This window comes from Sminthopsis crassicaudata, chromosome 4, assembly GCF_048593235.1.
Source record: "Sminthopsis crassicaudata isolate SCR6 chromosome 4, ASM4859323v1, whole genome shotgun sequence".
NCBI lineage: Eukaryota > Metazoa > Chordata > Mammalia > Dasyuromorphia > Dasyuridae > Sminthopsis > Sminthopsis crassicaudata.
Genome location: NC_133620.1, coordinates 477,318,308 through 477,342,945, shown reverse-complemented (window position 1 = coordinate 477,342,945; position 24,638 = coordinate 477,318,308). Strand labels below are relative to the sequence as shown.

At 63.0% G+C, this 24,638-nt stretch overlaps 1 protein-coding gene across 4 annotated transcripts in view; it reads left to right on the top strand.

Moving 5' to 3' along the window:
- The window catches only part of COL18A1 (collagen type XVIII alpha 1 chain), an 89,686-nt gene that overhangs the window by 55,075 nt on the left and 9,973 nt on the right, over positions 1–24,638 (top strand). For all 4 annotated transcript variants that reach the window (XM_074264522.1, XM_074264521.1, XM_074264524.1 and 1 more), the window contains 25 exons: positions 5,922–6,466; positions 7,618–7,704; positions 8,054–8,113; positions 8,658–8,772; positions 9,101–9,192; positions 10,213–10,392; positions 11,003–11,029; positions 11,420–11,482; positions 11,564–11,650; positions 14,527–14,580; positions 14,666–14,824; positions 15,246–15,308; positions 16,643–16,669; positions 16,999–17,130; positions 18,122–18,193; positions 18,658–18,684; positions 19,338–19,373; positions 19,864–19,917; positions 20,532–20,567; positions 21,119–21,208; positions 22,314–22,343; positions 22,462–22,488; positions 23,153–23,206; positions 23,411–23,464; positions 24,426–24,452. In XM_074264522.1, the coding sequence (XP_074120623.1) occupies positions 5,922–6,466; positions 7,618–7,704; positions 8,054–8,113; positions 8,658–8,772; positions 9,101–9,192; positions 10,213–10,392; positions 11,003–11,029; positions 11,420–11,482; positions 11,564–11,650; positions 14,527–14,580; positions 14,666–14,824; positions 15,246–15,308; positions 16,643–16,669; positions 16,999–17,130; positions 18,122–18,193; positions 18,658–18,684; positions 19,338–19,373; positions 19,864–19,917; positions 20,532–20,567; positions 21,119–21,208; positions 22,314–22,343; positions 22,462–22,488; positions 23,153–23,206; positions 23,411–23,464; positions 24,426–24,452 (2,198 nt within the window). The remainder of the gene's footprint in view (positions 1–5,921; positions 6,467–7,617; positions 7,705–8,053; positions 8,114–8,657; positions 8,773–9,100; positions 9,193–10,212; positions 10,393–11,002; positions 11,030–11,419; positions 11,483–11,563; positions 11,651–14,526; positions 14,581–14,665; positions 14,825–15,245; positions 15,309–16,642; positions 16,670–16,998; positions 17,131–18,121; positions 18,194–18,657; positions 18,685–19,337; positions 19,374–19,863; positions 19,918–20,531; positions 20,568–21,118; positions 21,209–22,313; positions 22,344–22,461; positions 22,489–23,152; positions 23,207–23,410; positions 23,465–24,425; positions 24,453–24,638) is intronic.

Below are 24,638 nucleotides of genomic sequence, written 5' to 3'. Positions count from 1 at the left end.
GAGGGGCGGCAGGAGCGGGATTTCCCGGAGGACCCTCTGCTCCCGCCTCAGATCGCGCGCCCCCCTCCCCCTCCGCACTTTGGGGCCGCTGCTTCTTCCGAGGCAGTCTCTGGGGGTCCCGCTGGGGCCTTCAGAAAGGCTGGCGGCCCGGGCCCCGCCGGGACTCCCGGGTTCTGGGCCAGTTCTTTCAGGGATGTGGCCCGTTCCCGGACGGGGTCACTTAGAGGCTTGGGCGAGCGTTCCCAGCACTGGCCGAGGGGCGGTGAGAAGGGACTCGGCCCCGGGGTCTCTCCTGTGGCTTCCAGTGCCCTAAAAGGTGCCGAGCCAGGCTGCGGCCCCCCCTCCCCCCAGCCTGGCCTGCTGCCGGAGCCCCACCCACGTGAGAGCTCTTCATCCCAGGACACTGGGTCGCAGTCTGGCTTCCCCCAGGGGAAGGGCCCCGGGCATTTGGGCCCCGAGAGAGCTGCCCAGGTCGGCCATCAAGCCCGGGCAAGAATCCAGGGCAGAGGCCCAGACGCAGAGCTGCCGCCCTGGCCCCTTCTCTTCCCAAAGCAGGGAGACTCCCCGGGAGTGAGGGACGAGTCCCGAGCCGGAACGTGTGAGGCAGGATCGGCACTCGGAGCTCTGTGGCCCAGCCTCCTGTTTCCTGGCCCACCTCCCATCAAGCGTCAGAGGGACATCATTCTGGCCCCGAAAGCCCAAGGCGGCGTCCTGAGGGGCGACCCCGGCTCAGTGCCCGCCACCGGCTTCTCCCTGCTCCCCCCAAGACCCTGGGCTCCCTTCTCCCATACAGGGGGTCGCGCTGGTGCAGAAAAGGAGGCAAACGAGCACGGAGGCCGTAGAGCAAGGGCAAGGCAGGACCCGGACATCTGGGACTTGGGCCGGGAAGCCCCAGTTCAAAGGGGACCTCGCACCTGTTAAGGACCTCGCCTAAGGGGGCAGGGGCGGGTGGTTCTCCGAGGGCCCACAGCTGGGAGTCCTCACGCCCTGAGGGGCCTGCCTAGCAGTCTCTCCTGCCCACTTGTTGCTCGTGGATTGGGAACGAGATAAATGGGAGACAGGAGGGAAGGGGAGGGAGGCCAGAGCCTGCCCGACCTGCCCGCACAGTTATCGTCCTCTCATGTGGAGAGGTCTCGTCAGCGGGCAGGAGACCCCCGGGCAGCACGAGACCCCCGGGCAGCACGAGCCCCCCCCTCCCCCTCCTGCCAACTCCGGGTCCTCCTCCTCCATACCCGGAGCTCCCTCATGGCCGTTCCCCTCAGCAGCCGTGGAATCACGTACAGCCCCTTAGCGCATCCTGCTCCGGCTGGCTAGCGGCCCCCCCAAGGGCTAGGCCGGCCAGGGGGCTGGGGCGGCCCCCAAGCACTAGGGCGGCTGGGGGCTGGGGCGGCCAGGGGGCTGGGGCGGCCCCCAAGCACTAGGGCGGCTGGGGGCTGGGGCGGCCAGGGGGCTGGGGCGGCCCCTAAGCGCATCCCGCCCGGCCTTCATCTTTGCATTCATGGGTTTCGGGGAGGGGGACGGTTGCGGTCCGGTCTGTCTGCTAGCTGCAGAGATCCCTCGAAGATGGTAGAGAGGGGGGGGGGGCGGGGAATTTGTAGGGCTGCGGCAGAGCGCCGGGCCCGTGCACGGGGAGTGAGGCAGCCCGTTACTTTGGGGCTAGTGACTTGTGATGAGGGAGAGAGCCTCCCGGGTGGGCAGATGATCTCACAGGAGCCCCACACTTCTCCCCTTGGCCAGAGCCGCTCCTGAACTTCCCTGCCCTCGCCCTTGAGACCCCAAGCTCATCGTCTCCCCCCCGCACTCGGCGGTGACCGAGAAGGGTTCGGAAAACGGCAGGGCAAGCGTGCGCAGGCCGGCCGGTCCGGGTGGGCTCGGGTTAACCCGCCGGACTCTCGGGTCCGGGGTTTGCTGATTGTTCTTCCTCAGATACTTTAAAAGTACAGTCTGGAATAGAAACTCCTGGGACTGGCCCAGGAACACGTGGGGAAGCTTGGCCAGGAGGCTGGGGGCTCCCAGTGATTCAGCTGCCTGGAGGGAAAGCCTGTGACTCACAGCTGACTCAGGCCTGGGCTGGAGGGGATCCCCCCTTCCCCCTCTTCTTCCCCCTTCCCCCTCTTATTCCCCCTTCCCCCTCTTCCTCCCCCTTCCCCCTCTTCTTCCCCCTTCTCTTCTTTTCCCTCTTTGTCCCCTGGCAGCTCCAGGGACACCCGAGGGCCTGGCCTGGACGCTGGGGGGGCGCTCATTGCTCAGGTTCTGGGCCAGGCTCTCACAACCCTTTCTTGGGGCCTGAAGCGCAGCCCCCCCCCCGTCCCAGCAGCTGGGAGAGCAGCTGGCCGGGATTTGCATCTGGAGAATGAGTTTTTGTGCTAAAAGCTCTCCTGAAGTGCCCCCCTCCAAGGCTGGCGAGTCATTGGATTGACCAGATTCCTTTCCTCCGAGTAATTCTCTCTGTCCGCCCTGAAGGGGCCGATTGTCCCCGCCGAGCATTTGTCCAGAGTGGGGGAGGAGGTCATGGCCGAGGGTCGAGTGGGTGGATCCTGCTCCCCCCCATTCCCTCTTATGGCTCTGGGTAAAGGGGGCTGGAAGTGGGCATCTAGCCCTTGGCGGCACTAGTCCCTCCAAAGCCCCCCCAGTTCCCTGCTGTGGGGTCACTCAGAGAGAAGGCCAAGTCTGCCGGACCGTCCCGGGGCCTGGGGTCCCTCCCCTCCTTGGGAGAGCTCATTTCCTAGGGTGTGGGGAAGGCCCTTCCCCTTCATCCTCGAGGAGGAGGAGGAAGAAGCAGGAGCAGCTGGGCTTCAGACTGAGGAGGAGGAAGGGACATAGGAGCCAAGTCGGCCCCATGAGGGCCCGGGCCACACTCCTAGGCTGTACCCAACCGGTCCTCGGGCTCCCCTCTGCTGACCTCATGAGGACCTGGAGCACTGGAAAGGCCCCCGGTGCAGAAGGGCCCAAGGGGAGCACCATCACAGGTCCTGGAGCCAAATTGGGCTGTTGGACCACACTCCGGACCTGGAGACCCAAGCCTGGGGGGAAATCCCGCTCTAGATCCTTGTGGCTGTGTGACCTTGTGCCGGTGCTGTGACCTTGCAGATTCTCAGGCTCCTGCAGAATAAGGGGGGAACAGCAATTCACTGTGGGGTTCAAACAAGGTGTACTGCCGGTCCTTTGCAGACATCCAGGTCCTTCCAAACAGCGATTTGTCCATAATGCTTTGTGGTCCTTAAAGGCAGCTCCCTGTTGCTTGTCCTCCTCTTCCTCCTCTGACTCTTTCCATCCTTTTTCTCCCTTTACCCCCTCCCTTTCCTCGTTTCCCTCCCCCGCCTCCCCTTTCCCTTCCTCCTTTTCTTCCTCTTTTTCCTCCTCCTCTTCTTCCTCCTCCTCACCTGCCTCCCGGCTCCCCCTTGGAGAAGGAAGCACTCCCCAAACCTTAGTGCTGGGGATGCAATGGTGATGATGTCATCCTCCTCCCATGGTTCCCTTGGGCTTCAGTCAACAGCAGCCTTGGGCCAAGCCCCTTTCCTGTTACTGCTCATTGCCTGCTGTTTGTAGTTAAATTAAATTAAATTAAATTAAAGTTGGGGAGGGGGGCTGTCCTGGGGGTGGGGAAGGTGCGGTTTCATTCTGCTCCTGCTGGGTCTCTGTCCCTCTTGGAGATCTCAGGACTTGGGGGGGGGATTCGAATGTAGACAGTATTTTATCTTTTCAGTTACATGTAAAGCCAATTCTCAAGATTCATTCTTTGAGATTCCCAACTTTTCCTCCCCTCCTCCCCTCCTCCCTCCTCTTCCTCCTCTTCCTCTTCCCCTCTTCCCTCCCACTTCGAGCCATGTGAGAGGGATTGTGGGTGTGCAGTCTCAGAAAACCTTTTTCCATGTCGGTCATGCTGGGAAGGCAGAAGCTGACCCACGGGAACAGAAAAAAGCCCAAAAGATAAAGAAAGTGGAAAGAGTCAGTGTTCAGTCGGCGTTCAGAGCCAGTTTCTCCCTCTGGAGGCAGATGGCTTTTTCCCTTGGGAGTTCTTTGAGATCGTCTGGGATCGTTGATCTTGGATCTTGGGTCACCGAAGCAGTCTGTCATGATTGATCCCGGCGGTCTCACGGGCACCGGACGCACCGTTCTGCTTCTGCTCACTTCCCATTGCATCGGCTCGTCCGGCCTCTCTCAAATCCTCCTGCTGCTCGTTTCTTACAGAACACTAGTTTCCGATAGCAGTCATAAACCACAATTTATTCAGCCGTTCTCCATGATGGGCAGCCACTCAGTTTCCAGTTTCTGGCCACTACGAAAAGGGCTGCTGCAAACATTCTTGCACATGTGGGTCCCTTTCCGTCCTTTAAGATCCCTTTGGGATTCAAGCCCAGTAGAGACACTGCTGGGTCAAAGGGTTTGCACAGGTTGATCACCCTTTGGGCAGAGTTCCAGATTGCTCTCCAGAACGATTCTCTTTTTACAACTCCACCCACAATGCATCGGTGTCCCAGTTTTCCCACATCCCCTCCAACATTCGTCATTATCTTTTCCTGTCCTCTTAGCCAGTCTGAGAGATGTGCAGTGGCGCCTCAGAGTTGTCTTCATTTGCATTTGTACCTCAGAGTTGTTCTAATTTGCATTTCTCTAATAGTGATTTAGAGCATTTTTTCATGTGACTATAGATGGTTTTAATTCCTTTGTCTAAAAAAATTGTCTTTTCGTGTCCTTTGACCATTGATTCAGTTCTCTATACTTTTTAGAAATAGGCCTTTATCAGAAACATTTGACTAATTTTCTTTCTCCAGATTCTGCTTCCCTGTTAATCTTGGCTGCATTGATTTTGTTTTTGCATAAACCTTTTGATTTCCCTCTCTCTCCCCCTCTCCCTCTCCCCCCTCCCTTTCCCCCTTTTCCTCTCTTCTTCCCCCTCTCCCCCTCTTCTCCTTAGGTCTGACAGGGAGAGCGTTTCTTGCTTTTTACACTGCTTGTGGTGTCCCGCCGTACGTCTAGATGTCCTGTTGATCGTATCTCGGTATAGGGTGTGAGCTGCTGGTCGACACCAGCTTCTGCCCTCCTGTTTTCCAGCTTTTCCGGCAGTTTTTGTCCCAGATGTTTGGATCTTTGGGTTTATCAGACACTCGTCCCCTGTGGCACTTTCTCCTCTGATGCCCTCCTGTTCTGTTTCACTGATTTCGTGGCCGACAGCCCGCCTTCCCTTGCATTCCCCCCCAATAATTTTGCGCCCGTTCTGGGGGATCTCGGGTTTTGAGCACTTTTTGGTTCATATTACATGAATGTAATATGGAGGTGAGGCTCCTAAGGGTGCCTGGGTCAGTGTTATCCCGCCGGGGCCACCAGCTGGGAGTCCGTGCTCGCTCTCTGTGGGGACAATTTACTGGCTGAGTGCTCAGGTGTGTCTATGTCTGTGTTTGAGCAGCAACATCAGTGCTTAGCACGGTGCCTGCACCCAATAGGCGTTTAATCAATGCTCTCTGATTAATTGTTGGGCCTGGCATTTCTCCCATGCTGGCCTTCTGGCGAATGCTCTCATTTTGGGGAACCCCTGTCCAGCTTGGGGTGCACGGCTCTGGGGATGCCCCAGGGAGGACCTGCGGGACTGGGGATTCTAAGTCTTATGGTCTGTGGCCAGTGGGGGTCTCCTCCTCCCGCCTGCAACCCCTTTCCCCCAGGGCTTCCTCTTCTCGGCAGGTGTCGGTGCAGGCCCTGGGCCTGGGCCCAGTGAGCCGGGCTAGCTGTGCCCTCGCCAGAGGGGCCCTCAGGCCGGCTCCCATTGTGGCTTTGCAAGGGGTGGGGGCCTGTGGCCTGGGGTGAGCTGAGCTGGCAGTGCCCTCGGCCCGGAGGGGCCCTCAGGCCGGCTCCCGTGGCAGCTCCGCGGGGGGGGGGGTCTGCGGCCTGCACAGATCTCCCAGAGAGTGTCTTTTCTTTTCCAGAAAACGTGAGCGCCGAGGTGAGCCTCGTGCAGCTGCTCGGGCAGCCGCCCCCCCAGCACGTCTCCCAGGTCTACGACCCGGACATCGGCCCGGCCTACATCTTTGGGCCGGATGCCAGCGGCGGGCAGGTGGCGCGCTACCATGTGCCCAACCCCTTCTACCGGGACTTCTCGCTGCTCTTCCACGTCAAGCCCACCAGCGCGCGAGCAGGGATCCTGCTGGCGCTCACTGATGCAGCCCAGGCCATCATCTCGGTGGGCGTGAAGCTCTCGGCGCCGCGCGGTGGCAAGCAGGACGTGCTCTTCTTCTACACGGAGCCCGGCGCCAGCGAGACGCGCACGGCGGCCAGCTTCAGCCTGCCCTCCTTCGTGAACCAGTGGACGCGCTTCGCCCTCAGCGTGGACGGCGACGAGGTGGCGCTCTACGTCAACTGCAAGGAGATTCAGAGGCTCCCCCTGGCACGGTCCGCACAGGAGCTGGAGCTGGAGCCCGGGGCCGGCCTCTTTGTGGCCCAGGCGGGTGGCGCTGACCCGGACAAGTTCCAGGTGAGTTCTCCGCCTCTCCCCTTGGGCCAGCCTGGGCACGAGCAGCAGAGGCTGCTCCTCGTTCCTGAGGCTGACGGAGGCCCCGGGGCTTTCACAGAGGGGCCGTGATCCCACAGGTTTGTGGGCTGAGCTGGGACGGCTAAAGCCCCTGCTGCTCAAGAGCACCCACAGGATGCCCGGCAGGCTGGCACCCAATGGTGCTGTGCCAGTCACACGTTGGGGGGCGCCAGGTGATCCTGGTAGAGTGATGCCCACCGGTGATGGGCTTTTTCAGCCCTCGTAAGTCACAGAAATGAGTCTGGGGGCTGCGAGGGGGCGCAGCGGGCAAACACCAGCCTTCCAGTGCAGCCCCAGATCCTTGCTGGCTCTATGACCCTGATTGTCACTCTTCCCATTGCCCAACGAGCTGTTCCTTGTGCCCCCAGGAGCTCTCTGGCCCCCTACTTCCTCGCTGCCTCCTGTCCTAGGTCTGGGGGGGGCACAGCTTGGAAGGCAGAACCTGGGGGGGTCGTGGGCACTCAACCCAAGGTTTTAGCTGCATGACTTGGCTTTTTCTGGCCTCCCTTTTGTCCTCCAGCCTCCCAAGAGTGCTGGGCTCCTCTCAGCATCACCCCAAGATGCTCTGGCTGCCCCAGAATGCCCCAAGAGGCTGGCTGGAGGAATGGGGGGGAACCGCCCGGGAGGCCATTGTTCCATGCCCGGCCCCATGCTGAGCTCCGGCAGCAGAAGGGAGACGGGCCACGGCCCAGCCCCCCAGGGGTCTGCATTGGGCACAGGAGGCTGGACCCCGGACAGCTCCAAGACAGGGCTGAGCCGCCTCCGGGACCTCTGGGCGTCCCCTTGGGGAGCAGGGCAGGGGCCTGACCCACAGACAGATGGCCTTGGGTGGAGGGGCCGGGGGGGGAGATTGAGGAAGCGGGGATCACCCCCCGGCTTCCTGAGGCCCCGGGACCGCCCAGGCAGGATTCGAGCTCACAGTTTGGACAGTGGCCTTCTGCACAGCCTCTCGGGGGGGGGGGCTCCTTTTGGGGGCCCTGGTCGGGGCCGAGTCCCCAGCTGCAGGGCCCCCACCGGGGGGAGTGTCAGGGACCAGCCCGGGCCCCTCAGCCGAGTATCGGGGGCTCCCTGTGACTGCTCCCTTCTTTGCTCAGGGGGTGATCTCCGAGCTACGGCTGCGAGGGGATCCCCGGGTGACTCTGCTGCAGTGTTTGGATGATGACGATGACGACAGCGACGGGGTGAGTGCGGGCCTGGGCCTGGGGGAGCCTTTGGGGGCCCAGCTGGGTTCTCATGGGGGCGGGAGGCCAAGGGGTGTACAGGGGTCTTGGGGAGCTGCCGAGGAGTGGCCAGCCGCTCTGTCCTCGGCACCCCGGGGGGAGTGGGAGCTCAGGACTCCTGGGGGCTCCTGGGGGGGAGTGCCCCGAGAGGCCCAGGGAGGCTGCTCCGGCTGACCACAGCCCCACACACCCACTGCCCATCTGGGGCTGGGCTCCGAGGGGCATCCCGGGATACCCAGCATTCCTGGGGGCCCCGGCACGGCGCTGCTCAGGACCCTCCATGGCTCTTTCTCATTCTAAAACGATCCAGGCGTCTGGAGACTTTGGAAGCGGTGAATATGACGAGGGGGAAGCCTCGGGGTCGCACGTGGTGAGTCTGGGGATCCGGGTGGGCTCGGCGCTTCCCCTGGGCGCGGGCGAGCGTCGGTGCGCCGTGTCCCTCGGGGGCGTTGTCCGGGCACTTGTGCTTGGGGGGTGGCAGGAGGTCTGTGACCTTGATAGCTAAATATCAAGAGCGTTGTCTGGTCTGCAGAGCCCTGATCCGGCCTCGAAGGCCGCGTCTCTTGGGGCAGGACACGGCTCTCTGTCCCTCAGTCTCATTCTTATAGAGTCGGCACAGACACACACAGCCGCTGGGGCCCCTTCTGCCCAAAGGCCTGCTAGTAAACATTTAACAACCAGCTCTTGTGCTTAAGCCACATCTGGAGCTGTTTTCTGCCCCTCCTTTAAGTCTGGACAATCAGTGAGACGCAGCTGGAGGCCTGGGCGGGGCCTGTTCCTGAGGGGCGGCTGGAGACCCTGTGGCCCAGGGAGGGAGGGAGACAGACAGAGACAGTGTGGCCAGCCTGACCGTGGGCTTGTGGCCCAGGGAGGGCGACATGAGGAGAACCCCCGATGTCTTTTCCTCCGTCCAGGGGCCCCCCTTGTTGCCCAGGCTCCCTGAGGCTCCGCCGGTCACGTTGCCTCCCCTGGACAGGATCCCCACGAGTTCGCAGCCAGGCCTCGTGGAGGCAGGAGCCTCCTCTGGAGGTAACAGCCTCGAACGAAGGCTTCCCAGACCCACTGGGGGTTCGTGGAAGGGTTGGTCCTAGGTGGGGTGGCCTGGGCCCCGTGTCCTCTGTGGCCCCCATGACCTTTGTGGCCTGTGACTTCTATGGCCCCTGTGACCTCTGTGCCCCCCATGACCTCTGTGACCCCGGAACCCGTGTCCTCTGTGGCCCCCATGACCTTTGTGGCCCATGACTTCTATGGCCCCTGTGACCTCTGTGCCCCCCATGACCTCTGTGGCCCCGGGCCCCGTGTCCTCAGCCACTCTCGAAGGGCCCGCCCCCACCCGTGGCTCTGCTCTCATTTCAAGTTTCAGCTCGGCTCGCTCCCAGTGGGGAGGAGGGGGCCCGAGGCGCCAGCAGGCCTGAAGGGGCTCAGGACCAGGACAGGAGAGGAGCAGAGGTGAGCCCCGAGGCTGGCCGGCCTCCCCCCGCCCAGTGTGAGTGCTGTGGCCGCCCGGAGCTACTGCGGCCGGGGCCCAGACCGGGAGGGCGCAGCCGCGGCCCTCATGGACTTGCTCCTGAGCGGGGGCTCTGGCAAATCCCCGTCCCCATTTCACGCTGGAGAGGTGGGAGGGGCTGTGGGGGCGCAGCTCGCTGAGGGGGCCCCGGAAACCCAAGCACTTATTTCCTGCCTTTGGGGGAGGGTCTGGCCAGTCCAGGAGCGCCAGTGATTCAGGAGGGCACCGCTGCCCCACAGGGACTGCCCAGTGGGGGGCGGAGCGCTCAAGAGGCGGCGGGTCCCCGGGCTCTGGGAGCTGAGCGCCCGCGTGCAGACTTACCTGCCGTGTTTGCCTCAGTTTCCTCGTCTGTCAAATGGGGATAAAAGGAGAAGTCCGGTTGTGGTGGGGGTTGAAGTGCCCAGCCCAGGAATCCGCATGGGGGAAGCGTTGCACTGTCAGGGCCGCGGCCCCTCTCGGGGGAGGGTCTCCAGGCGCGGCCGGGTGAGCTCTTTGGGGGACGAGAGGTTCTGAGCCAGGCCAGGCTGAGCCTCCCCGAAGGCCGCACTGAGCTCCGCTCATTGGCGCGTGGCCACGGGGCCCCCGAGCGGTCGAGCCTCCCCCCGCTCCCGAGGCTCTCTGGCGGGTGCTCGCCCTCTCTCTGAAGCCCCCAGGGGAGCTCTCCCTGGCCAGGCCAGCTGGCACTCTCACGGCCTGAGTATCCGCTCCCTGGCGCTTGGGCCAGAAGGAGGAACGGACGTGGCGAGGGGGCACTAAGAGGGCGTGGACGGGTGGGAAGAGCCCGGCTGAGATCTCCCCCCTCCCTCCGGGAGAACCCAGACTTGGGGGCTAAACCCTGCAGTCAGCTGGAGGAGGGAGTCACCAGGAGGGCTGGCTCTGTCTGCGGGGCGAGGCCCCCGCCGGCCCTGGCCGCGGGAAGTCTGGGCCGGCGCCCACCCTGAGCCTGGCCCTCTTCTCCTTAGGAAGGCCCCAGACACGAGGCTCCAGGCTTGAAGGGGCAGAAAGGTGAACCCGGGGCTCGGGGCCCACCTGGGCCTGCCGGTCCCCAGGGCCCCGCCGGCCCTGCTCTCCACAACCCGGACGGTTCCACGGCGCAGCAGATCCCGGGGCCTCAGGGGCCCCCCGGCAAGAATGGAGAGCCCGTGAGTCCACATTCGCGCCGTCTCTGGGGTCAGGGGAGAAGCCGTAGCAGCCTGAGGCCGGAAGCCCCCTCTGCTCCTTTCCTTCTTGTCTCGGGGAAAATAACAAGGCTGGCGGGGGGCCCGGGAGGGGCTGGGAGCCCACCCCTGGCAGCGGGATATCCCAAGGGTGCCTGGGAATGAGGGAGGTTTACCTTCTCTGCTGAAGGATGGGAGGAAATCATGGCCGGGGTTCCCTCCCCGTGGCCGGGGGAAGCTTCTCCGCAGGAGCTGAGGTTCCCTCCCCGTGGCCGGGGGAAGCTTTTCCCCATTGCTGAGGTTCCCTCCCCGTGGCCGAGGTTCCCTCCCCGTGGCCGACGTTCCCTCCCCGTGGCTGGGGGAAGCTTCTCCCCGTGGCAGAGGTTCCCTCCCCGTGGCCGGGGGAAGCTTCTCCCCATGGCTGAGGTTCCCTCCCCGTGGCCGGGGTTCCCTCCCCGTGGCCGAGGTTCCCTCCCCGGGAGCGGCGGCCCCCACTCCCCCACAGAAGCTTGCCCCGTGGCCGGCTGAGGTTTCCCCGCTCCCAGCGCTGTTAGCCCGCGTGCTCTGACCCGTGCCTCTTCTCCTCTCTTTCTAGGGGGATCCCGGTGAGGACGGAAAGCCTGTAAGTGTCTCCTTTTCCCTCTGACTCTCCTGGTTTGCTTTGGCGGCGGGCTGTGCCCTGACACGCTTTTTCACTGGGATTCGCGGGATGGGGGATGGGTCCTCCCCTGATTTCTGCCCAAAGCCTCCGCTTTTCCCAGCAGTCCGAGGGTGTCCTTCCCATAATTCTGCTTCTCCCTTCTGTCCGACCGTTTTGGATGCCGGATGTCACTTTGGGAAGGCCCAGGCTGACATTGACAAAGACACACAGTTGATCTGGGCGCCCCCCCTCTTTCCCCTGCCCGTTTGCCCCCCGAGTAGAGCCCGCCGGCTTGTCCCACTGGTCTCAGGATGGCGACCGAGCCCAGCCCCCTTCTGGGCAGTCACCGTCTCCCCGTCTTTCTCCTTCCAGGGCGAGATGGGGCCTCAGGGTTTCCCAGGAACCCCAGGAGATGTGGGGCCCAAGGGCGAGAAGGTGAGCCCCGGGCCTGGGGGCGGGGGACGGCCGCGTGCAGCCTGGCGGATCCCCATGATACGCCTCGTTCTTTGTTAACAGGGAGATCCTGGCATTGGGCCGATGGGCCCCCCTGGTCCACCGGGACCCCCGGGACCTCCCGGACCCGCTTTCCGACCCGACAAGTTGGTACGTGACCTCTCTGCCACGGCCCTTCACGACGTGCTGACCTGAGACCCTCGGGAGGGAAGTGCCTCCGGCTGGTCTCCGGGGAAGCGGGACCCCGCTTTGCTGTCACCGATGACTGGGGAAGGGTCTCTGTTGAACAGGCCCACGGCAGGCCCTTTCCTGACGCGCGGGGGTCCCCAGGCCGCTGTCGCTCGCAGCCCCGTCTGTGGGCCGGGCTTTTGGCCCAAACTGGGCTCGTCACCCCGGGAGACGCTCCCCAGACGGGGTAGCCCAGGTTGGGGTCCAGAGTGGGTTTTTATTGGCCTTCTATGGCCCGGAGCCAGGGAGCCTCCCGGTGCACTGAAGCTGGGGATCACTGTGGGAGTTTCTCCTGGGAACAGGAGGGTGGGGCTGCTCCCAAATGTGGGGAGGGGTCGAGATTCAGGGCTTTTCCAACTCGGGTCCAACGCCCCCCCCCCCCCCCCCCCAAAGATCTGGGACACACAGTGTCTTGCATCAGTTTGAACTCAGATCTTCCTGCCTCCAGACCCTATGCTCTGGGCCCATGGCGCCCTCTGGTGGTCTGCATTGCCCTCTACAGGAGTGAACATCAATTGCAGTGGGGCTCCTTTGTCCCCCAGACCTTGTCCTCTAGAGCCCCCTCCCCCATTCTGGGGGTTTGTGGAATGGCCTCAGACTTCTGTCCTCTTTCCGGCCAAGGGAGGCCAGACCCCGTTCCTTCAGCCTCCATTTGGAAGGGAACAACCCCGAGGAGTGGGAACTTTGCTTCCTAGAAAAGATCAACAATGTAGCCTAATGGCTACAGAGCTGGTCTGGGGTCCAGGAGCCTTGGGTTCGAGTCTTGCCCGACACGTGCGTGACTCAGAGTCTGGCCAGGTCCCTGTGGCTCTGACCCCCACGGGCAGAGGGGGTCCCCCCTAGGAAACTCAGGTGCAGAGCCGGAAGAGAAGGGAGAGGCCGGGCGCGCTTGGAAAGGGCGACGCCTGAGGGCTGCCCGGCCTGGGCCCGCTCCCCACTCCCAGACAGGCGGCTCCAGGAAGGCCGCCCGTGCCCCAGTCAGAGTCCAGGCCAGCAGGTCAGCCCCGCCCTGCCTGCTCTTGGCCTGCAAGTCCAAGGCTCGTATCATGTAAATAATAATTGGCTAATAATCATTATTAACGGAGCCCTTTGATCCAGGAAACGTGGCTCCCAAACACTGCTCCCTAGCCAGTCGTCATTCTGGCTGCCGGACATTCCCCTGCCCTCCCTTGTACGAGCTCAGTCTCCCTCTGTCCATTCCTTGCCCATCAGAATCTCTTCTGGTCTAGATCTGACTTGATTTATGTGAAATGCAATTTGCAATTGTGCTCAGATAGTTCTTGGGTTTGTCTTGACAGGCAGACCCCCAAATGTTTTATTTTGTCTAGCTATTAATTGGGATTTCTCTTTCTAGCTCATGCTGTTGGGTTTTGTCAGGAACATATAGAAATGCTGATGATTTGTGCGGGTCCATTGTGTATCCTGCAACTTGGCTAAGCAGTTAATTGATTCAAGGAGATTCTGGCTGATTTCCTAAATAGACCATCACATCAAGGGGTTTTATCTCCCCATTGCCTACTCTGTTCCTTTAATTTCTTTTCCTTTTCTTATTGCTAAAGCCAGCATTTCTAGTACAATGTCGAATATAGTGCTGATAATGGGCATCCTTGATTTTACTGGAAATGTGTCTGGTTTCTCCCCTTACAAGGATTCCTTGCTGATGTTTTAAATAGATGCTGTTTATCATTTTAAAGAAATCTTCACTTATTCCTATGTTCTCTAGTGCTTGGATGCCATATTTTGTCAAAAGCTATTTCTGCATCTATTGAGATTATCATGTGATTTCTGTTATTTTTGTTATTGATGTGGTCAATTATGGGCTGATATTGAACCAGCCCTACATTCTTAGTATAAATCCCACTTGGTCATAGTGTTATAAAATTGCTGATAAATTGTTGTAATCTCCTTGCTAATATTTTATTTAAAATTTTTTGCATCAATATTTTGCATTAATAAGAGTCTGTAGTTTTCTTTCCCTGTTTTAGCTCTTCCTGGTTTTGGTATCAGCATCACATTTGTGTCATAGAAGGAATTTGGCAGGACTCCTCCCTCTCCTATTTTCCCAAATGGCTGACATACAATTGGAATGAATTGTACTTTGAATGCCTGGTAGAAGTCAGGTGTGAATCATCTGGCCCTGGAGAGTTTTTCTTAGGGAGTTGATGGCTTGTTCAATTTATTTTTCTAAAATGGGATTTGAGTATCTTATTTCCTCTTTATCTGGACATAATCCCTATCCAAAGAGAGTTCTGCTCCTCCTTCTGGGAGTCAGTCATCCTTGAGCATCCCAGGCCTTTCCTATCTGCCAGTGGCTCCAAAGGTGCCAGAGGTAAATTTAATACTTGAGACCAGTAATTCCATCAAGTAGAGATGGTCCTTCCACTGATGCTGATTTCAGTCTCTATGGCATAGTCAAAATCTTCAAGGATTTTTATGCTTGCTTCCTTCTCTTTTCTCTGTTTCTCTCTTTCTCTTCCTGCTGTCTCTCTCTCTCTCTTTCTCTCTGTCTTTCTCTCTCTCTTACACATACACACATAAACACACATGAACTATGACTGGGCAGTTTACTGTTTGGTGGCAAACTTTTAGAAGTGTAGCTTGGCTGCTCCCCAGGGGAGGTTCGTGGTCTCTGCCCCAGGACCACAGTAACTTGTAAGCCAGCTTGAGCTCTGAAGTCCCAGGCCCCCCAGAAGTAGGCCATCCTCTAGACTTGCACCTTGACCCTGCATCCAGAATGCCAGAAAGCGCGGGCATCTGATAACAGTAGCCTCCCTGAGCCTCTGTCTGTTTGTTTGTAGACTTTTATCGACATGGAAGGATCTGGCTTTGGAGGGGACCTGGAGAGCATACGGGTGAGTCCGTGTCTCCCAAGTGACTGAGATGAGCTAGCCCATTCTTGGGGCAGCCCTCCATGTTTTTTGTGTTTACACCTTCCAGGGCCCTCGAGGATTCCCAGGGCCCCCAGGGCCCCCGGGCGTGCCGGGCTTACCAGGAGAGCCGGGGCGGTTTGGAATGAACAGCACTGATGGGCCAGCCCCCCCGGGCCTTCCTGGGGTGCCAGGAAGAGATGGTTCCCCCGGATCCCGAGGACCCCCGGTAAGCCCCTGCCCTTCCTCCCTGCCCTCACTGCTTTGGGTGAAGTCTAAAGTCCATCTGTGGCCTTGACTATGGGTTAGAGTGGACGCCCCTGAGGGCAGGAGTGGCTGCCTGTGATGTGGTGGGCCCTTTGCTGGGTGATGTGTGCCAGAGGCTCACCCAGTCATTCAGGGTCTGGGCCGACTCTGGCCTGTGGGAGGACTCCGCTGCCATTCCAGCCAAAGCCTTGGCCCTGGGGACCCTCTCTGCCCCTGCGGTGACTGGCCTGCTTCCTCTTTACCAGGAGAGGGAGCAGCTGCCTCCCTCTGGAGTCCCTGCTGGGGCTAGAATGCCAGGAAGCCATGGCCCGTGGCTGGGAGCCCGGCCTCGTGGCTGGTTTGGCTTCTGATCACAGATGCCGGCTTCTTCTCTTTTCTTCCAGGGCCCTGCGGGGCTTCCAGGAAAAGACGGGCAGCAAGGCCTTCAGGGGCCGAAAGGAGACCGGGTAAGAGGCTCCCTGACTTGGGGTCTGTGTCTCTTCAAGGCCCCCGGCCCAGGAGGGGGCCCAGCGGGAGCTTTCTGCCCCAGGCCCACGTAGCGGTCACAAGTGGCTCAGAGGCTGTGGATCCTGCCTTTGGCGCTCTGGCCTGGGGGACATTTCTTCAGTCTCCCTCTTTCTAAAATGAGACTTGGCCAGGTGGTCTCCAGGGTCTCTGGCAGCCCCCCCCCTCACGCCTTTCAGATGAGCGTGCATCCTCAGGAGGTGGTGTCTCCTCAAGGGCGGGGTCTGTACCAGGGTGGGCCCGAGCCCCAGCAAGCCCAGGGTGTGTGAGCGGGACTGGCTCGCTTGGGCTTCTAAGGGGCCATAAGCTGAGGCTGGCAGTAACGGGGCCACTGTGGACCCCATCGGGCTGCCCCGCTCTGCGCCCTGAGCCTCTTGCCTTTCACTCCCTGCCCTCGTCCCCCTCCCCACCCGCAATGGAAGCCCTCCCCTGAGACAAGTAGGTAGAGCCCAGCACGGCCCATCTGCGAAGGCCGGTCCTCCTGGGAGCACCTCATGACTGTCATCTGTGGCGTCCTGGGCCCAGCTGGTGCTTAGCAAACATTAATTGAACTAAACCGTAAAAATGCCACTTAAGTGTGGCCCTTGCCCCGGCCCGCCATGTTGAAAGAAAAGGCACTTCTTTCATTCTGAAGGGGACAGGGCTTCCCCTCCCTTGTGAAGGGGTCACCCCAGGGACCAGCCAAGGCCCGGAGGTGGCGCTGGCTGACATCGAGCTAGCGCCCAGCAACTCGGCTCCTAACTTCCGAGTCTGAACCCAGGGCCCGAGTCTGTGCTCAAAACCGAGCCCGGGACCCAGTCCGTGGCGGGGGCCGAGTCCGAGCCCGGGACCCAGTCCGTGGCGGGGGCCGAGTCCGAGCCCGGGACCCAGTCCGTGGTGGGGGCCGAGTCCGAGCCTGGGACCGAGTCTAAGCCCGGGGCCCAGTCCGTGGCAGGGGCCGAGTCCGAGCCTGGGACCGAGTCCAAGCCCGGGGCCCAGTCCGAGCCCGGGGCCGAGTCCGTGGCGGGGGCTCGAGTCCGAGCCCGGGACCCAGTCCGTGGTGGGGGCCGAGTCCGAGCCCGGGACCCAGTCCGTGGCGGGGGCCGAGTCCGAGCCCGGGGCCGAGTCCGTGGCGGGGGCCGAGTCCGAGCCCGGGACCCAGTCCGTGGCGGGGGCTGAGTCCGAGCCCGGGACCCAGTCCGTGGTGGGGGCCGAGTCCGAGCCCGGGGCCGAGTCCCCGCACACTACTTGGCGACCCGTCAGCAGAGACCTTGATTTCCCTTCTTCCCCTTCGCAGGGCGATGTGGGCTCCCCAGGACTGAAGGTAGGCCTGAACCTGCCTTTCTCGGACGGTTGGGGGGTGGCTGAGCTCGTGCAGCCGCGGGAGGTGGGGCTCCGGGGGTGAGGTCTCTGGCCTGGGGTTCGAGGAGCAGGACAGGAAGCAGTGGGGGTGGACAGGGGTCAGACCTCAGCCCAGGATGAGGAGGAACTTCACTGACCGCGGAGCCGGCCAGGTCCTTGGAGGGGCTCCCCGGCAGAGGCTGGGAGGATGGTCAGCTGCAGGGAGTGGGAGTCCCCGAGAGGAAGTGCTGCTGGGTGGTCGCCCCCCGGGGAAGGGCAGGGTGACAGCCTGCTGCTTGTCTCCCCCTGCAGGGCAGCAAGGGAGACGCCGGCCCAGTCGGCGCTCCTGGCGAAACGGGCTTGGCCGGTCTCCCTGGACCCATGGGCCCTCGGGGACTGCCGGGCCCCCCTGGGCCTCCTGGCCCCGGCTGGGGAGCTGGATTTGTAAGTATGACCCCTTCCCTCTCCTCTGCTCCCCGAGATCCTGTCTAAGCTTGCTGAGAGTCAGGGGGCTCCTGGGCCCGACCCCCAGAATTTGTCGTCTCCCTCCCTCCGCCCCCTGTGGTTTGGGGGCCGTCTGTGCACCTGAAGCCCTCTCATTTAGACTGGACCCGAATGAAGTGGGGGGTTGGGGGGCAGCCATTGAAAACCCTCCTGACTGGGCCCCCCCTGACATTGCCGTCATCTCCAGCAGCCGAGGACCGGGTCACGCGTGGCGTGTGCCAGGCGGGAGCAGGGGATGTGGCGGCCGGCCCGCTCCCGGCTCCGAGGCCGCAGTCTCCTCGCGCCCTTTCTGGGCCGAGGGAGGCTGGGGGTTTCAGGAATACCGGACAGCTGTCTCTCCTTGGTGGGACCCCCGGGGAGCTTTAGGCGCCCTGGAATCTCCCCTCGTGTGTGGGGGCTCTCGCTCTGTTAAAGCAGACCCTTGGTATTCTGAGACGTCCGTGGGAGGGGCTGAGCCGAGACGGCCATCCCGAGCTCCGCTCGTCGGCCCCTGGAGGTCCAGGAACGGCCTTTCTGACACGCCGAGACCTCGGCTCGAGGGGCCTCTGCGAGAGAGCTTGGGGGGCCGCGGGGGGCCGGCCGCCCCGCCTGGGAGTGGAGGGCCCAGAGACCTTCGGTCACAAGCACGGTGACTGGGGGACTTGGGCCGAGTCCCATTCTGCTTCCGGCTCCTCGGACTTTGGGGCTTCTCCTTGTGAAAGGATTCCTGGCTCGCCCACCAGGGACCCCCTGGCACTCTGGCTCCAGCTCGATGCAGCTGAGTGGGGGCTCCCTCCCCCGGGAGCCTGCCCCCCGGCTTTCCCTTGGGGCTTGGACACTTCCCGAGCTTCGTGGCCCAGGCGGGCCTCCCTCGTCCTGAGCTGGCAGCTCGGGGCACCTGGCCGCATTTGGGAAGCCCGGCACGCGAGCGTGTGTCTGTGTTTGCCCCTAGGACGACATGGAAGGCTCAGGGGGGCCGTTCTGGACTGCCGGCCCGGGCACGCGAGGGGCCGAAGGACCGCAGGTACGGACGGCTGGGGGGACAAGAGCAGGCGCCCAAGGAGGGTCTGGCCCCGAAGGGGGGACCTGGAGCTGCCCACATGGCTCTCCATGGGCCGAATGAGGAAACCTGGTCCCTTCCCCTGGGAGGAAGCAGTTGGGCGTCTCTCTCATGGGGCTAGAGCGAGATGGAGTCAGAGGGGGTGCACCCCCTCACCTTGGCAGCCATGCCCCCCCCATGCCCTGGTTAGTGGGTCTGAGCTGGGCCTGGCCCGGGGGAATCGATGCCCACAGGCCCCACACCCGGAGTGGGCGGAGGGAGCCCTAAGCCCTCCGGGCGGCCCCCCCCAGCCCGTGCCCGTTTCCCTGGGCGGCCCCCCCCCCCCCCAGTCCGTGCCCGTTTCCCCTTCGGGCAGCCCCCCCGGCCCGTGCCCCTTTCCCTGGACCACAGCTTGGGTAGTGATGGCGGCTTCTTTCTCTCTCCAACAGGGACTGCCTGGCTTTCCTGGGATCAAGGTCAGAGAACATTTTCATCTTGGTTTTCAGTGAACTTGTGTGACCGTGTCTACGGGGGCCATCGGGGGGGGCGCTTGTTGCGCCCCTTCTGATGAAGTCAAAGGGGATCTGCTTCGTGACGAGGGAAGCAATGGGGGAGACAACTCGGTCTCCCAACGTGGGAGGAGAGCTGCCCGGGGCGGGAGGGCCTGGAGGGCGGGGGTGCCCCCCACCGCTCGGCCCTGGGCTGGGAGTCCCACCGCGATCCGTCCCACACGTCAAAGCCGCGGAAAGAGGCTGGACCACAGAGTCCAAGGCCCCGGGCTCAAATTCTGCCTGGGGAGTTTAGGGCCCTGGGATCCATTTCCTCGATTTCCTCCTTGGTAAAATGAGGAGTCGGCCAGGCGAGGAGCCCTCTGAGCCCCTACCTGGCGTGGCCGGGTCTGCCTTGGTCCGGCCGGGCCCCCCTCGGGGTCCTGGAGCCTACGAGGAAAACTTCAGAGACCGGGCCTGCGGGGCCCGCTCCCAGTGGGGCGCGCTGGAGGCGGGCGTGGGAGTGACAGGCCGAGCCCCTCCCTCCCGGCCCCTCCGGCCGAGGCCCCCCAGTCCCATCCAGGCTCCACCCTCTCGGCCCCTTCAGCCGGGCTCACTCCCATCTGCTTTGTCCGTTTCAGGGTGACCGGGGCGCGGCTGGACTCCCTGGAGAGAAGGTGAGGCTGCCCTGGGCAGACTGCGGGGGGGCGTGGGCTGCCATGCCTGGGGCCAGAGCGGGGGGGCCCGCCTGGGCCCCCCCGGGGCATGTCTCCCCTCTCCCCATGATCTTCCTCCCCTGCCCCTGACCAGCCGGGCCCCGTGGGGGGACTTGGATGAGGTCCTGGGTGTGTGCACGGGGAGAAAAGGCCTTGAATGCCAAACGGAGAATGGGGCAGGCTGGAGCCCTGGGTCCAAATCTCTCCCTGCCCTCTGCTCCCCACGCACTCTGGGAGAAATTATTCCCTGCCAGGGCTTCAATTTGTTCATCCGGACACTGGGGGAGCGGCTGTAGGGCGGAGAGGGCAGAGGGGAGCTCTCCCCGGGGCCAGGGAGCCATCGCCAAGCATTGCCAAAGGGAAGGCTGGGGGGGATCGCCCCTCCCAGGGCTGGAGGAGGGGCTGCCCGGCGGAGGGCAGGGGCTCACCCGGGTTCCCCTCTTCGTTTCAGGGAGATCCTGGCTTTCCCGGGCTTCCAGGGAGCGAAGGCGTGCCAGGGGCTCAGGTAAAGGGAGTGAAGGGGGGCAGTGGGGGAGGGGACCACCACGCCTTCCACCCTGACCCCCAGCTCTCTGAGGGGTCCTGGAGAGCCCCAGCTTCGGGGACCTCCTCCCCCCAAGGGCCGTGCAAGGTACGGCTGCACGTCCCTGCGGCTCCCTGGGACTGACGCCCCAGTGCAAGGTGGAGCAGGAGGGAGGGTCGGCAAACATTAGGCACCTACTGTGTGCTCACCACAGTGCTCTTCTGTGAGACAAAGCGTTAAATGTCCCAAGGTCACGCAGGCCCGTGGGCTCCCTTCTGAGAAGCCCAAAGGTCCAGGAGAAAGGGGGCTGGCCGGGGTCGCCTCACTTTGCTCATCTGCAGAGTGGAGCTAGTGACTCCCCCCAGAGGGACGCCGAGGGTCCTGGCCGGTCCGGCCTACATCTTGTCCCGGGCAGGATGGTGCAGCGGTTAGGGTGCTGGCCCCTCCAGGGGCCCCTCGGTTTCCTCCGCTGAGGGGGTCGGGCCGGCCGGCCCCCGTGCAGGTCAAGGCCTGGGAACCTGCGGGCCTTATTCCCCGGTCCCGGAGCAGGGAATTCTCCTTCTCCAGGTCTGAAGGCCACCTTTATTTCCCTGCAGGGCCCAAAAGGAGATCCAGGAAGCCCAGGGCAGAAGGTAGGAGAAAGGGCGCCTTGCGCTTTGTTGTCCTTTGACCAATTGACTGTGACCCCCTCCCCCAGATGCCAGGGGCTCGCCTGTGGCCAGGGTGTGGGCATCTTAATGGCTGGAGGAAGCTCTGGCTCAGCTCCTGCCTCCCTCGCTCCCTGATTGTGTGACTTTGGAGAAGTCCCTAAGCCTCCAAGACCTCAGTTTTCCTCTCTGTAAAGTGGGGAAGTTGACCTCAGAGACTTCTAAGAGCCCTTCCAGTGTGAAATGACCTTCCCCTTGTGCCCAAAGCACGAGCAGCAGGCGGGCAGGAGGGCTGGGTGCTGGACGCCGGATCACCCTGGTTTCAGGGGCTTGAGGCCGTCCCAGTGTGGGAAAGCTCCCCGGGCTCTTGGCTGCCGCCCTGATTTCCCTCCTAGATTGATGCTGGGGCCGTGTGGGAGCTGGGGAGGAGGGAGCTGGGGTTTGCCCGGCCGGTCCTCCCCGTCCCCCTCATCCAGCCCTCTGCATGCTGCCAGCATCCGGGGCTTTGCTGAGAGGGTTTCTGTGTTTTGTTGCAGGGAGAACCAGGGAAGGACGGGGTGGGGTTGCCCGGCCCCCCCGGGCCGCCCGGCCCCCCAGGAGAGCTGACCTACGTATCAGAGGGAGGGGTAAGGAATGCGTCTGCTCCCTGGTGTCAGGATCTGGGGACGGTGCTGGCCAGACTGCGGCTGCGCTTGGATGTGGGGCGGAGCCCGTGGGTCCCCGGGGGTCTCTGACAGTGACTTGGGCGTCCTCCCTGAGCTCGGACGGGCAGCTAGACGCCCTGCGATCTAAGGCCTGAAGCCTCTGTGATGAGTGGCAGACAGGCCCCGTCGCTGCCTCCCCTTCCTGTGGCCCCTTGGGGGTTCAATCTGCTGGAGAGCTGGGCCAGAGCCAGAAGAACCCGGTTCTGGGTTCCAGGCCCAACTCCCCGGCCCTTTCCTGGGGCCTCCTTTGGGAGAGCAGACAGGACGGTCTCTGAGATCTGGCCCAGCCGTAAGCCAGAACATCAGCGACCGGCAGGAGGGAGGGACGAGAGTGTCGGGAGGAAGGGCTAGATTGCCCGCAGCTCACCCCGGCGGGGGGGCGACGCCTTAGAGTGAGCCCCTGAAGTAGGCCCCTCTGGTGGGCTTGTAGGTGGGACCCAAAGGAGGGGCGGGGTGAGCAGGCAGCCGGGATGGACAGCACCAGCTACCAGGCGCACCATTGTCCCTTCTTCCGTGGTTGCATTGATTTTGTTTGTTTCCCATGCCCAACTGGGAGCTAATGGCAGGCTCTGAGTGCTCCCCATGCCCAACCATGGCACTAATGCCACTGTGACCCAGGTAGCTGACACTGGATTGCCCGTGCTCCCCACGCCCCTCACTGCTCAGAGGGCCTCTTAATGGCCGGATGACATTCCGCTCTCTAGGGGGAGCGTTTTGCCCAAGGCCAGGCTTGTTCTGTTTTTGAGGGGTTTGTCACCAGGAGGGATCTGACTGCCAGTTGGAAGCAGCCACTCTCTGGGAGGCTGGGGGCTGGTGGGGGGGCTTTCCTGTGGGAGGAGCACCCTCTCTGAGGGATGAGACTGGGGGGAGGGTCAGGGGTCTGGCTCGCTGAGAGAAGCTTCGGGCTGACCCGGAGTGCGTCCCAGCACCTGGCCCGGGCTGCGTGATGGGCAGAGGGCGGGCGGCGGGAGCCGAACCTTGGGGGTCTCATTTCTCTTTTCCTTTCTTTCCTTCGGTGGCTTTAAAGAGAACGCTGGCTGGCGTGGCAGGACGGGAGGTAGGTGGCCGGGCTTGGTTCTCGGGGCTCCGGCCAAGGGGTTTGGCGGGAGTGTGGGACGGCGCGTGGGCCTTTCCTCCCTCCCTCCCGGGTAACCGGCCTGTTGGCTTTCCCCCAGGGCAGACCCGGCTACGCTGGATTCCCGGTGAGTGGCCGTCCCAGGAGTCTCCCTATGCCCTTGTTAACCCTTGGCACTGTCTGCCCCTGCCCCCTGCCCCTTGCTGAACTCTGGCAGCATCCGCTGGGGTGACAGACGCCAGCTTCCCGCCTTCATGAGTCCCAGGCGCGGTGGAGGGCCAGGGGGCAGGTTTCCAAGGCGTGGGGGTGAACGGAGGACCCCCCCCAGTTCTCGAGGGAGGAGGCCCCTTGGGAGTTCTGGGGCTCCTGCCCACCTCCTGTCCCACTTTTGGGGGTGCTCCCCCATATAGGAGCAGCCTCAAAATAAAGACCTACAGGGGCTAAAGTAGAAACGCTGCCCGAGCAGGGTGGGCAAGGGAGGGAAACAGCCCCGTCCGGCTGCGGCGAGGTGTGGCGGGAAGAGCCCCAGACCCGGGCCGGGACACTTGGCATCTGGGTCCGGTCTGGGCGGCCTTGAGAAGGCCCCGCCACAGCCTCAGTTCCTTTCTTGATCAAGTGGGAGCCAGGGCCCGGCCAGTTTTGCTCCTTTGGGAATGGGTCAGAGAGGGAGCACTCCGCCACGGGGCTTCCTGTCCGGGGCCTTTCCCTAAATGGCCATGGAGGCCCATCGGCCTCTGGCCAGCACCGGCAGCAGGCTCCGTCACATCTGTGCCGATCCGCTTCCTTTCCAGGGCCCCGCTGGTCCCAAGGGAGATGATGGGCTGCCGGGCTCCCCGGGAGCCAAGGTAAGAGAGTCGGGAGGCGGGGAGGTGAGCAAAGCCCGGCCCTGAGCACCACCCCCAGAGCCTCGGTTTTCTGGGCTGTACAATGGGGCTACGACCTCCTTGCTCTGGGACAGAGACTGGGCCCAAGTCACTGCCCAGAGGAGAGCTCTGCTGCCAGTCCGCCTCCTTTTTAATCCTTGCGTGTCCTTTGCTCCCTGACCTCAGGGGGAGAAGGGTGAGCCTGGAAGCGTCCTCACGCTGGCCGAGAAAGGAGACAAGGTGAGAAGCTTTGTCCGGCCCCTTCCCCTGCCCCGTGCCCCGGGCTTCCTGACCGGAGACTCTGGGACTGAGAGGGGTGCCCCTGTTAGCTGGGGAGGCGAGCCCCGGAGGAAGCCCTGGCAGGGAAAGCTCCAGGCGCTGAGCTGACCCGCCCTCCATCCCCGGGCTTGGGGAACAGAACAAGGGCGCTCTAGAGCAAAGGGGAGGGGAGCGGAGCGCCCCGGACTCTGGGAGCCTGCGGGCAGTCAGGCCGGGCCCATACTTCCCCAGCAGCACCCCCACGCCAAGCCGTTCTCTCCAGTCCCCTGCGCCCTTCCCAGGTGGCCCCAGAGGGAGGGAAGTGCCCCCCGAGGCTCTGAGCCTTGGGCGTCCCAGGGAAGGGAGGCTCCGTTCTCTGAGCTGCTCTGGCCCCTGCTGTGGTTGCAGGCCTCCTGGTGCTGTCCGGGGTGCTGAAACCTGCCCCTGGCAGAGGGATCTGTGCAGGTGTTTGTGCTCTGTACCAGGGCCGGGGCATGAAGCTGGGGCTGGGGGCAGTGAGGGGGGGTCTGGGCCCCCCCCACACACTCAGGGGAGCCCCTGCCTCAGCTGCACCTGTGCTGTGGCCTCAAGGCCACCTGGTGCTGTCCAGGGTGCTGAAACCCGCCCCTGGCAGAGGGAGTGACCAGTAGCAGGTGTTTGTGCTCTGTACCAGGGCCGGGGCATGAAGCTGGGGCTGGGGGCAGTGAGGGGGGTCTGGGCCCCTCATTCAGGGGAGCCCGGCACTCAGCGGCCCCCCCACACTCAGGGGAGCCCCTTCCTCCTGGCTCTTTCTCGGAGACAGCTGCCCTGATGGCTCTCCAAGGCCCACAGCCCACTCTCGGGCAAGAGCGAGGGTCTCCAGGGTGGGAGGGTGGGGGCAGGGCGGGCAGAGGGACCAGTGGCGGCAGTGACGGCACTAACGGGGCCTGCTTTTCCTTGACAGGGGGAGCAAGGCCACAGGGGGCCTCCGGTAAGTTCTGGATGCTTTTTTGGTGCCCTCGCTTTGTCCCAAGAGCCTGAGAAATCCGTTGACCGAGGCCCCGCCCTCTCTGAGCCCTGGCACAGGAGCAGTGGCTCCCAGCCCGCTGTCACCGGTGGAGCCTGGGCCCCCGCCCGCCCCACCCGTTCCCGGGCTCCTCCCAGGCTCCCTCCTGCT